We start from the raw sequence: 13733 nt of genomic DNA, 5'->3' as shown, positions 1-13733 counted from the left end.
ATCTTCCAGAAAAACAACAAAATATTTACTTCATAATTACAATCTGGTGGCCAGATTCCATACTAGGTTCATTCAATTTTAATTGTGTTTTTGTTCCCCTTCGTTTCCAGCTGTGTGCAAAAGAACATGTTGCTTTAAATGAATTAGCAACGGCTTGGTGCCTCCTAACGTCATGCCTGCACCCATCACGTGGTATTCTCAGTCAGCAACATGACGAAGATTCGCGTGCTGGTGCACGTGCAACAAGCCAGAAGCGCGTAATGTTTTCGTGTGATAGGGCATCTGCTGGGGCCGAGCACCACCAGCTGCGCATCTCATTGTCAATCCTCCCCAGTTCCCCCACACGCTGATCCACAATTCAGCAATATTTTCAGTTTTACATAAAGCACGTCTTCGCTAATAAAAATGGCTGTAGCCGGACAGCTGCTGTGTTCTAGAATGCATCATTGTAAGAAATTAAGAATTACTCAAGCGTGACGTTCGGTAAGCTGTGCTGACCAAAAGCATGTTGATTTTGTATCTCTCAATGAAGCGTGGATGGGAATACAGAATCAAGCAATCAGATTGCCATTTCGTTTTAGTGCGCGCGTGTATGGTTTTACTTTACAGTCATCTAGTACTTCATTCTACATTTCATCACATACATGTACCACAGCAATGTGGCCCATCGCTGCATATACGCACAATTCTGCTGTAAAAGGATACTGGAGGCGGAGCTGCCTTCGCATCGCCCGACGAGCGTGGTTAAAAGCTAACGAGGGAACACACCATAAACAATTTGTTTAGGGGCTAAGTTTGTTTATATGACGCAAGGAATCTGGATGAGTGTGATGATAAAATATGTCTGAAAACACCTAGGCCACCCTCCCTCCCTTGTCAAGGTCGGTTTCTGCCTCACTGTTGGCATAGCATAGCAGCAGCCATCCCCAATGTTGCTTCCTGCAGAGAGAGAAGAGGGGAAATGGGACAAGATAAGAAGTGGGTGGAACAGAAATCCTAGAAGGACAGAGACAGAACCTAAAAGAAGACCAAAAAAAAAAAATAAGAAAAAGAAATGTCATTGATCTTCCACATAAAGAATACGAGTTCGAGAACTAAATGCATATTCCTCTGACACCCACTTGTTGAACACATGATCTGTGCTGCGCTCAGACTGCCAGCTGTATGTGTTTACGTTCACGGCCACGACCTCGAGAGTTGCAGCAGGCCTATGTCATCGACAATGAGATATGTGCTGTTAACTTCGTTTTTTTTTTTACGATTATTCTTATGCCTCGACGAAAAAGCCTCATTGTTTTTCGTATGATACTCTTCTGATCCATGTTAAAACGATAACATGTAGGTTGTTTGCAGAAAACCCCTTCTTTAAGTGAATTTTTTTCTCTTAGCCCCTTGCTTCACTTCATTTGTCTACTAGCACGGTCCAAGTGCAACCTGACCTTTGTTCTGTTGATCTAGCTATAGGTAGGAAATAGTTACCTCGCAGTTAGTTCTGGCCAGAATAAAGGCAGGAGCCTTTTGACACAAACAAGGTCAGAATCCAGGGGAGCATAAACTAGAAATCCCCATTGTGCACCCTGGCCCCAGAACTCAGGGGGTTGAAAGCTGTTTTTGGCCACAAAGTGTCTCTGGGGCTGTACTAACAACTCGAAAGTAAAGCTACCGTAGTGGAGCTCTGACCCTCAGAGGTGGACAGGCCCATCTGGGAGCAGCAGTTGACAAGTGTTTACGAATCATGGTTAAAAAATACACAGAAGCTGGTGCCCTTTGTACACACGTCAAGGTTGTTTCTATGTTTCTTCGCTCCATTTGTATAAACATCTCACGTATGTCACGTGTCAGTGTTACTGAGTCCGAGGAAGACACACCATTTTTCTCTACAGCACTTGGGCACACGCACTGTCTAGGAAGTAATGACTAACTAAATCCAAAGCTGGATTATCTAGCTTCAAAGTGACACTCCCTGTCAACAACTAGCCAAGGAGTATGAACAGTCCTTCGTCCTCATACAGTGTCCAAACTCAAGAAACCTCGATTACATAACAGGCTCACTGAATGAATCTAAGAAAGTGAGAGGTGAATGGAGTTAACATGTTTTACCTTCTTTCGAAGCACAAAAGCGAGTTTGCGTTTTCATTTGCGAATGAAAAAGACAACATCGACATCCGTGGAAACCACCCGAAGGCATTGTTGCAAGATCATTCGCATCTCTTTTCTATGCATAAAGGCGTGTGCATGGCCTTTATAATCTGTAAGCTTTTTATGTATGGAAAGCGAGATACAAACGTTTATAAAACTCAGGAATATATAAGTGCACAGTGCCACTGGCGATGGCCCCCAAAGGGTTTCGTTTGTGCCGCGTCTAGCTGTCTGCGCCTCTTGCCGAAAAAAACTTCCCGCACGGTGCACTTCATTTGCACATGGTAAGCAAGATTAATCCATGTAGGACAAAGACCCCCACTAGTGTGGAGGTGGTGAGTGTTACGGTGGGGTATGGCGGCAGTGGTGGCGGTGGTGTCTGTGAGTGTGGGGGTAAAGTTGCTGACACGTCAGATCTAGCAATAATTATCCCACACACTTCCTCTGGGCGGCCGCTCGCGGCGGAAGGAAACTCCACTTCTTTCACCACCAACGCCGCTTCTTCGTGCAGCTAGGTGTTTGCATGCCGAGCTCTGTCGAGTCGCAGATCGCAAACGTACAATACTTTACCGCGGTGGTAGACGCAGTGCGCGGCCCTACAGGTTATGAGAAAACCTGACTAGGCGAGGTGTATGCGTGCATATCACAACAATCGCTTTCGTTATGCAGCGCAAGGACACGGCGTGGCTTTCTAGCCGTCTGGAAGCCCCTGTCTCGAGGCCTTGTGGTATAGGTCACTTGAGCAAATATATTTTAAACACAAGTGGGCTCCGCTGTGGAGCGGCACTGACCCCTGGCGCTGGGGCATCAAATGATGAAAAGGATAAACGGTTCATTTCTGTCTTGTTTATGTATTTTTAATCAGATAGCCCCCAAAGCCGTCTCACCCTGCGGCAAGGAACAGGAAACTCCAGCAGCATTTCTGTAGTGTTCGCCGTGTGCCTGGCTGTCTGGCCGGATGCAAAACTTCGCACGGCTACCTTTACTCCTAAAGTCAGCGATTTCATCATCGCAGTTTAGGAGGGAACGTATTTTATATTGATTTATAGATATATTAACATGTTATCACCATACCCTGCTTGTGAGCTTTATTTAAGAAAAATTGAAGGAAACTGATATACTTGCTCATCACATTAGAACATCACGTGATTCGAAGAACTATTCGTGTTCAAGGCTAAGTGGAGATCTCATTACAAAGCTTTACTATTTATTATCTACACTCTTACACGTACAGCAGTCATGTACTTTCAAACTATTACATCAGGTAATTATCAACAGTAACATTTCCAATGTGAAACATATTTGACTGCAAAGATAAAATTGTATTTGGTGTAAAGCTAAGTAATATCAAATCCAAAGGAGCATCTTTAAATGCTAATGCGACGTTCATAAGATCAAAAGGTGCTTTTGAAGGCCGCGGGAAAATTTCAGTGTCGTCATGTATACATTATCTCGTCGAATTACAAGCTTTTTCAGGTAGACTTTTTTTATGGAGGGGGGGCAGAGTTTAAAAGAGAAACACTACTGGAAAAACACGTTGACATCAGAAACGGCCATTGTTCATTTTAATAAGATCCAGAAGTTTCAAAAAGTGGAAAATATGTAACACGTGTTTGTATTGTATTAGGCACACCTGGGCTGATATTTCGACCAAAAAAGTTTGTTTCGTAAGAGGGGGGGGGGAAATTCAGGTCACAGGAAGATCAGGATGGTGAGTAGATGTGGTACCGATCCGAACAGTACCTGAAAGCAGCACTGCAGAGTTCTCAGCAGCCGAATACCAAGGCAGCACGCATGCGCAGAGCTATGATAACCGTAGCAGATCCCTCGACCTGGCTTAGCTGGCACTATTCCATGCCCGAGCATGTGCAAAGCCTATCGTTTCACGCGCGTCACCGTTGCTCTTTTAGTCGGTGGGCAGGTGCCAAGTTGGAAGTGGTTGCCCGTAGCGTTGGGGTTCTCTACAGCGAAGCCTCACCTGCTGGAGCTCCGCGCTGCGCGCGCAAAGTGCACGCCACGAGACGCAGTCAAGGCTTTGCGTAATGCACTCTTACGCCGGCTCAATGTACACGCTGCATGCCGGCAGAGGTGCACAGTCTGTGGTAACGGATGAAAATTTCTGTTATATGACTTCCACGTGCAAGCGTGTCAAAAAGTCACATATTTGACAATGCGTGTCCAGTTTCATGTTTCGTCTATGATACACCAAACTTATTAGTTTATTTCGCTAAATTTAGCATAGCAAAGTTTGCATGATTTTTTTTTAAAAATTTATGATGCATCATTGTTGAACTGATTGCTGAGGAATCCACCTTTTAGAATTTTACTAGAATATTAACAGATTTTTCTCTGCAAGAAAGTTTATTTTTTTCTGTGTATTATGTAATGATAATGCTAATGATGTCGGAATATATGTGAAAGATATGAGGACACCGCTCTTAATGAAGTCTTAGTTTTCGGCAGATATCAGTTACTCATGGTGATATGATATATGTGTGGAGACGTGAGGGTGGGGGCGTTTGTTACCAATATAGTGATGATCGACTGTCTGGAGTTCAGATCTCGTCCTCACCACGCTCTTTTTTCTGTGCATTTTGAATTTGTTAATGGGGCCGGCTACTTTGCTGCGAAACACCAGTTTCCTTCGAGTTATGTTTCGATGAATCCTGGTAAGGCCACTAGATACAAATCCGTTTCGCAACTGAAATATGTAATTAAGAAAAAGAAAATCAACAGGAGTTTTCGAAGCAGGTAGATAACGATGGGTTGGGCTGTTGGGGACAAAGGTGTTGGGGTGAGGGATAGCTAGGGAATTTCCTTTCGGAGCCGGCTGCAGGGAAACTACGAGCTGCTGGAGGGAACGAATGATGATTTAACAAATCTGTTAACACTTCCCTTTCTCGTCAAGCCCAGTGCAGTGCACATTTATTCCAGAAAAATAGTCCACCAGTTACCAGCGAACCGTGCAGCCATACATGCACCAAACCCTACCCCCAAAACCGGCAGCACGAATCCGAAGGTCTGGCCCCTTCCTGTCCTGTCCTTTCGCGTCCATGAGTATCGACATGGGGGCTGATTCCCACACCGAAAAACAACTCATACCGATGTTTGAACGGGATTGGTTTTCCATCAGTCCGACAAACAACAACTTCCTAAGCTGCGCTCGATTTCCTATCTCAGCTATGGGACTCTCTGGACTTTTCAGATGGTGGTGTGAATTGTGTGACTGTCCACTGCTAGGAGTGAGGAAGGCGCGTTTCCAAACTAAACAAGGCTCGTGCTGCTATAAATACACTGCGACCTGCTGTGTCAACAGTCGTGATAGAGGTCTTCTTTACACTGCATGTGCCAGAGAGAGGGAGGATATTTAGCAGATGACAGAGCACTTGTAGCCTCTCGCTTTGTACTGGCTTCTCTGACGTCACAACTGTTAATCCTGAATACCTACAGACACCATTAACCGTGTCAATAAAACATCAGTCAGACGGGTCGCGCTGTCTAGAATCTGACATGTAGCAGAAGAAGCCAGACCTGCATTATGAAGTGAATGACCGCTCAAATGTTCTTCATGCGAGTTTTTGCACCAGTAATGATTTCAGGTAGGACGATGCAGCTGTGGTCTGTTTCTATAACACTACGACCGCATACCGTATCCTATAATTGGACCTAAAAAAAGAAAGGTAATTTGCAAACTGCAGGCAAACACCTGTGCACAAGGTGATGTATTAGGTCATGTATCTCCCGTGTCATCGGTGCCAGAAAATCAGCTGTGTCACGCGTACGACAGGTTCTTGGCCGTACCTTGCTATAAAATTCTTTATGAATCGACAATTTGACTAACGACTTCCTGACATGCTAATGAAGCTTACCGCCTTCCAAGAGATAGTCCGAAACTATTTTAGATTAACTTTGCAAAGTCAGCGAAAAACAGAAGGTATGACAGTAAAAAAGAAAAAAAAAAAAGAATTTAAGACGATTTGAAAGAGGCGTATGAAATGAATAAGAAGGGAAAGAGAAGCCCAAATAAAAAGAAGCAAAGGAAGAACGAGTGAAGAAAAAGAAAGTAAGGGAGGAAGCAATGAATGAAACAAAAATTAAGGGCGATAAAATCTCACCGGAACATAGTAATTAAATAATATCGTGTGAAGTCAACTCGTAATTAAACTGTGTAACACCGGGGAATCCCTTAGAAGTTCCTAATTGCGAAGAATCGGCGAGATCACCCCTAGTTCGGGTCGAGTTTACGCCTGCAGTCCTTTCGCAACTAATTAGTGTCTGATTGAAGTGCAGCAATGTGTCCATCCCATGCACCTAGGCCGTATAGCAGGGTGAACGGGTTGGCGGAAACTGTTAGAAGGAAACTAGTTAATTAGTTTAGTTATCAAGCCGTTTGGGAGAGTAAAGGGTCGTAGGCGCAGTCGCTGCACCTCAGGCTAGCCTCTTCCTCTTGCCCTCTAAAAGCGATGCGAAGCTGACGTAGTCTCGGAAGATTACGGCTACGGCGATGGGACGAAGCGTAAATTTGATTTCGCCCTCGAGAATTCCCGGCCACGTCAGGCAGAACTGGGTCGCCTAGTTTTCTCTCGCCTCGGATCATGTCACGTCCTTCTCGTGGTGGTGGCGCGTCTACGCTGACTGCGGCGATGCACGGAATGGAGAAAAGATGGGTTAATAGGTCAAAGGGAGTCAACTCCTACTATTAAGTATTTGTTTTTTCCTTAATCAATAAGATTTCCTTGGCTCCATATCTTCACAGCCATCAGCACTTTACTGGCTGGTTTATACTTGTAAAGTGATTCAACTGGCAGGATGATGGACGAATAATAGAACGACCAAGGAAACCCCCCCACCCCCCCAAATACCCGGAAAAGACCTTCAACATCCATGTGTACAGCTGTCAAGACCGGAGTACATCCGATACGAGATCCAAGCCCAACGTTTGTGACCGTACATTGTTGACATGCGCTTTACTGCTGTGCTATCGAAACATGCCAAAATCTGATACTCTGTAAACATGGGAAAGTCCAACTAATTTATCTCTAAATGGCCTCTAACACCTTATCGCAGCGAAAGCAAACACGAAGAGCTGGACACGGAGGCACTATCACCGTTCCGCAAGGCGAGCACAGGTTCAAACCGTCCACACAGCGAAGTGTAGACCCGTCACATCAAAGAAATTAGCTGGTGGGTCGCATTAGCACAGTCTTTGCTAGAGCGGAAAGACGGGTGATAATGCAGACATTAACAAGATTTTTATTTATAAATGAGAATGTTCTTCTAATACAGCCATACAATTCTAAACTCTATCCCATAATGCGACAGTGTCCTGACAGACAAGTGATCAAAGAAACGACCGCACTCACAATAAGGTCAAAATTACTCATGGCTTGTGAAGAGGAAATTACTCTAGTCTATGGCCTGTGAAGGGCCCAAGGGGCACCCACCATGCTATCGCGTAGCCTGTACTCGAAGACCCCGCCGATAGGCCTTTCCGCTGAAATCAAGATCTTGAGCGTCTGTTGACTACGCGAATTGCGGAACTTGCTGACCAATGTTGAGCCTGACCTTCGAAAGTTCGCAATGGAGACAAGCATAAAAGGTGAAAATATGACAACTGTGTTCGTGAAATCTTGGGTTAGCCTATATCTCTCGAGAACAAGCACTGAGATTAAAGCTATCGATATTAATTCTGTGGGACAGCCGTCATCGTTTGCCAAGGGGGAAACAAATGAGCCAGAGGTTTTCCAAACAATTGATCTACGTGGGAGGTAGTGTCGGAGGATCTGAAACGGTCACCTTTTTTTAAAACTTTATAATACCCTTCAAACGGCTTCTAACTAAATATCCAAAAATCTACCCACGGCCATGGATATGTCTTTTATGTAAAGAAGGCAGATAGTGTTTTGCCATTTAATTTCAAACCGCTTTTTATAGAGCAGATTGCGAATATCATCAATGGCTTTCTTTGGCCACGCATTTTTATAGAGAGTTTGTCTGACCATCTAACACTCTCCGCGAAAACCAGCTCCAAACACCTCTAGCGAGAACCATCACACATGCCGCTGCACACGACGAAGCAGGCTTACCTCCAGCAGATATGAGACTTCTTGGTCATAACGTTGGGTATAGTCACATACCCGATAGCGTTTGAGCCCTGCAAGATAATACGCCACACACGAGCACTGGTGCGCTCAGCAGATGGAAGACTACCATCTAATGGTAACATCAAAGCTTTAGGTAGGCCATTGCGACGCAGCGGTTTTACACGCACAAGCAAGCATTCATCCATAGCTCCATGGATCGGTAGTGTTTCGGCCATGTGGCTTGCGACCAGCTGAGCCACGCTGGCGCAGAGGTGCAGTGTCCTACGCGCCGAGGGCAAACGAACTCTGTATGTGCGTAGGCCATCATCGCACAAAGAACAATAAAACTGAGACGTAGTAACAGCAGACAAGAATTTGTAGTTTCCTATCGATAATGCAGCTTCAGGAAAAAAAAGAGTACTTTTTAATAAGAATAGTTTTCGATGGTTAACAGGTGATCTGTACTTGTGCGTCCGTTGTCAAGGCCATGGTAATTTCCGCGAATGTAGTGCATTCTCTTTGACCGTGCGTAAATGTATTCAAGACCAAGTGGTTGGGTCCCACAAGCTGGCACCTATGCTCTAGAGTCTAGACACAAGATAGGATACCAGTCTCCCACTGACGGGTGTTGGTACTGGATTCAACGATGGTGGTGCAGACCGAATGGGCAAAAAACAAATGACTACATGGCATTAGAATTGAACATTGTGGCCCTTCACATACCCTCCACAACATAATGATGTATTAATAAAGCTCCTAACTCAGTAAAGTCAGGATTATTTATTAGTGATTGCTTTATCAAAACAGGTGACTATGGCGACGATTGATTCAGTATTCAACACACCTGTCAAGACTTTCTTATCACGCTCGCGAATGACTCTTATGGGATAGTTATTTGCATGCGTAACATCTGTCCAACCCCACATATTTACTCTCCATTTCTTACAGGTGACACTTCTGCCTAAGTGCAAGTTGCACGGTCTGGTATACTTGTCTTACAAGTGCACAGTGTTTCCTGAGTCATTAGCCTCTTCTTTGAGTGGGCAGGAGGTTTATACTGGCAGGAAGTGTGTGATACCAGTGTCTGAGTGGATCTTGTTTACGCATGTTTCCAGAGTTTCTTATCAGCTAGTCGCTCATAGTGTTTTGCAATGCTGTTCTCGCCTCAAGGAAGTACAGATTCTCGTTCACCTTTTCAACTGATGGTCATTGTAGTTGTAATTGAAATTGTAACGATCCGTATTTCCTAGTGAAATGGGGTTTCTCTCAGGGAAGTTAAGAGAAAGAAGACAATTGTAAATAAACGAAAGCATAGTGATGTGAAGGAATATATACGATTAGAATAGAGGTGCGAGGAGGAGTTTCATGGGATGCGACATAGTGTGGGTTGTGTCCTTGAGTGACGAATCATTACTCAGCCAGCTACCAGTGTGCCTTGAGAAGTGGTAGTAGGTGGTTGTGCAAAAAGTGACGAGTCCTCACTCCGCTAGGGTGTGTTTTGAGAAATGGTAGTAGGTGGATGTGCTGACACTACAAATAACTGGCAAGAGCATAGAATCGTACAGGGCTAGGACTCTACTGTGACAAAAACAATACCTAAACAGTTTCCTGAAACATCTTTGCCATCCTAATTGAAGCTGTATATTATATATAGATCAACTCGGTGTGTTCTCTCAGTGAGATCCACCCGGCATGTCGAGGTGGACTTAAAGCGATGCATAAACAAATACAACCAAGACAATCACATTACTATCATATTTTGACAGCAAAACAAATGTCCCATAGCCACTGTAACAATGATAACTAGTATCGCAGTAGGATATCAACAAATCTAGATACAGTTCTTCGAATACCAACGTGGTGGTCCACTCATTCCGTTACAACAAAGGGATCAGCCTTAGTATATAAGTGTGTGTGTGTGTGTGGGGGGGGGTGTGAGTATGGGTGGGTTGGGGAGGATGGCTCACGTCGCATGGAGGGCAGTAGTTTGTCGCAAGGTGGCCTGCACATCAAACAATGATTCATTCCTCCGAATGCCCCACGGTACGCGAGGTTGCCCAGCCAGCACAATCGCAACGCCGCTAGGCAAGTTTTCCCGCTTGGCTCTTGTTGAAGATCAGCGGTTGTTTTGTTCCTTTGTCTGCGGTCCACGCTGTGTGTTCTCTGCACGGTGGCCATAAATCAAGAAGTGTCCGGCCATACCTATAGTCAAATAATGACAGCTGAGCAATGTCTGGGACGTTTACAAATAGTAGTAGTCGCTGTAGATAGTTGCTATTTAGGACAGGGCACGCACACATACACAAGTCTAAGATTAGACAACACACAGCCTCCGTCATGACCTCTCGGTTACCCAGCACGCAAGCATCCACCTACTGCTCTTTCTGTTTACTTTTTTCTTTTTACCCTGGATAGCAGTTACATGTCTTGGACCATGATATTCTATGAAACGACTTAGGGCGTGCCGCGGGTACAGAAGCGGGAGCTGGTGGCCCACATTAAAACGCGACACTTTTGTAACCTCTGACCTAGGCCGACTCAGACGCACGCCACGAACTTCATTCAGCACGACGCTGACGTAACCTGGGCAGCCAGCAACGCTGACGTCACGCATACCAGTAGGTTTGCAGACCTGGCAGTTGTCCTGCACCAGATATATCACAGATCAGACGATCTTTCCTGCGCATGGTGCACATACGGACAGACCGAGCAGAAATAAAGTCTTTCATCGCATCTTTCATTGAATGTTTTTTTTCTTTTTTTATCTCGAGCTTTTCCCTTCATCCTCCTTATCGTGCTCCTACTAACTTCCCCCACCCCTCCAACCTCACAAGGACAAGAAAAATTTTGTCTGCCAATGGCCAATTTGCTAAAAAAAGCAACGACAGTTTGCCTAAACACCCACATCTCCATTCTTATCCCCTTTCGCGGTTTCATCTGCAGGGATACGTCTGTATTCTTTCGTGCTCCACCATTCCGTGTCCTTCTATCCTTATAGTAAGTGGACATATCTATTTCTTGAGCCCTGCAGTCGATTCTAATGAGCGCGTGCAAGATTTTGCTGCAGAGAGATTGGAGACGAGGAGCCGGTGTTCTTATCTCCGCCAGATTATCAGGGGATTAAAACGGGCGTGCCTCGACTTCCCTTTCACAACAACATCTAACCTTCCGCCATCTGAATGATTAAAAACCAACCTGAATGGTTTGCATTTTTTTTGCAGATATCGGTAGATACAACTTTCAAAACCTATCCGTTAATTAATTATCCATATATAGCTAAACAATATCAGTGCAATGCTTATGGATATTTCTCTCGCTCTCTTCACCTCCCATTAATTGGAATCACTAGCAACAAAGAAGCACAGTACCAGCTGTTGCGCTTTGTTCATTAGCGAACTCATGACGCTTAGACTGGCAGTATCATAATGTGCTCGATACCACCTTCCCTCCCCCTTCATTCTCATCACTCATCTGCTTGCAACCCAATATATACGTCTCTTCTTTCCTCCATCTCTCACTAGTGAGCATGATGGGTGGGAGCCAACTGGCCGTCTGTCTGATTGCTGCTTAGATGGATGTGTTGTCGGATTTCTCCGGGTTATGCAGTAAGTGTGCGGTAACGACAGGCCTTTACTTTATCTACTGCGGGCGTGATCGGAGAACTGATTGTTAAGACAAAGGGAAAGAATGCTCGAAGCACTTTTGAATTTTGAGTAGAAGAGTCATCGTCCCGCATAAGATTACGGGGTTACGACGCAATGTATGCTGTCCTGGAGATAACTAATAAGAAGAAGAGGGAAGGAGGTGGTGAGAGGAAAAGAGGGAGAAAATAGAGATAAATGCATGTGCCCGTGAACAAGCACACAGAAGCACAAATGTTCATGCAAACAATAAATAAATAAAAAAAAAAACCCTACCATGCCATCGCACATCGCAAGAGACACTGTAGAATCCTCGTGTCCAAGAACATATCCTGAGAAAAAACAATCCAGTTTCGGGTCTTGGCCAATCTGTTCCAACCACGTGTAATTTCCACTGACACGCTGAATGACAAACCCGGGCGATATAAAATCCGTAGCTGGGATCAATTGAAGATGCAAGTTATCCTCAAAAAATACTGGCGCACTGATGCGGTAAACTAGTCCGCCACTGTCGTCTAGAAAAGAATCCGCCTCGTCCATCTCAGACACTGCACGTACACGACGCGAGTGATGACGCGATTGTTGCTGTTGTTGTTGCTGCTGCACTGACCCTGATCTGACTGAAGGGTAGAAGATGTCATACTTGTCCATATCTCCTAAAAGGTCGAATGAGATAAAGAAATAAATACATAAAGTCATGCTCCAGGAAAAAGATGGTTGGAAAGAGATGATTGCTATGTAAAACGATATCACTGCAGAAAAACTATATATCATTCATTTTCAGAGACAGCAATCAAAGCAAACACGCAGAAATACACGCGTGCACACATAATCACAAACACTTCAGTTACAGGAGGTTTTAAAAATAAAAGGACAATGCTATGCTTGGAAACTCCTTTGGTAAACAAGGGACATAATTAGCTGATCCTACCGCAAACAGTTGTGCAGCATCTACCACTGTTGGAAACAGAGAGATGCTGACAACGCCGCAGAATATGCTGAGTAGCAGCTTCCCACGTACTTGATTCTTAGTCAGATATGCTGGGTGAGCAAGATCCAAAAGTCTTATCGGAGCAAAAGGGTCCAAAATTAACGATCGTTACACACTTAAAGAAGTTAAGTCCTACAAAAGCAGTTTATTTATCGGACGATATATGTCCAGCCGTGAGATTAGGCTAATCACTCCATATCGGCGCTGCAGAGTAAGATCACTTTTTTTTTTTAAAGCAAGAAGCCCGATGGTAAGCTTGTTGACAAGTATGTAATAGTTGTGGTAGGAAGGATATGGACAGGACAGTTAAAATATTATCCTGTATAACAAACTTTTTCTCTGTGTCTAAGCGAGTTATCCAGCCTCTTAGGACCAAAACGTACAAGAATACGGCAAACAAGAGCACAATATTTCCGTGCAGCTTACAGCAATCGCTGGGATAATTTCAATGAATGAGGATCCCTTACCTTGTTGTTTGTTTCGGTCCCAGTTATCCTGCGACTGCTGGCCCAACAGCACGGGTAGCAGCAGTAGTGGACACCACCACACCACCACCAGGGCCATCAACACAGACCGCATTGTTAACCGCTGCTAGGACTCTTCATCCACTTGCCCCAGTATCGAACCTTCTTTTTACGACATGCATGCCGCCTCTACTCCGCTCTGCCTCAGAATCAGTGCGAAAAGCATGGCACGATAGTCATAGACATTACAGTATAAGCGCCGCCTCCTCCGCCAGCCATCCAATCGCAAGACAGCCATAAGCCGGCTTGTGGCTGGTCTCTCGTGCTTGTAGTAGTAGGGGAGGGTGATTTGGGCTAGTCACACATACAGGTGTCACAGAGCAAAACCTGGAGTTTTGATTGCTTATGATGACAT

The 13733-nt window shown here is 44.7% G+C and overlaps 1 protein-coding gene across 1 annotated transcript in view; it reads right to left on the bottom strand.

The window, feature by feature from the left end:
• LOC112572131 (A disintegrin and metalloproteinase with thrombospondin motifs 9-like) overlaps positions 1–13576 on the bottom strand; it is a 67037-nt gene extending 53461 nt beyond the window's left edge. Inside the window, exons 1-2 of the mRNA XM_025251681.1 lie at positions 13322–13576; positions 12140–12519 (exon numbers count right to left, since the gene is read on the bottom strand). Of these exons, the coding sequence (XP_025107466.1) occupies positions 12140–12519; positions 13322–13433 (492 nt within the window). The 5' untranslated portion in view covers positions 13434–13576. The remainder of the gene's footprint in view (positions 1–12139; positions 12520–13321) is intronic.
• Positions 13577–13733: the final 157 nt, after the last annotated feature.

The sequence above is a fragment of the Pomacea canaliculata genome, linkage group LG9 (assembly GCF_003073045.1).
Source record: "Pomacea canaliculata isolate SZHN2017 linkage group LG9, ASM307304v1, whole genome shotgun sequence".
Taxonomy (NCBI): Eukaryota; Metazoa; Mollusca; class Gastropoda; order Architaenioglossa; family Ampullariidae; genus Pomacea; species Pomacea canaliculata.
The sequence above is the reverse complement of the archived record's forward strand: the minus strand, read 5'-3'. Positions and strand labels throughout refer to the sequence as shown.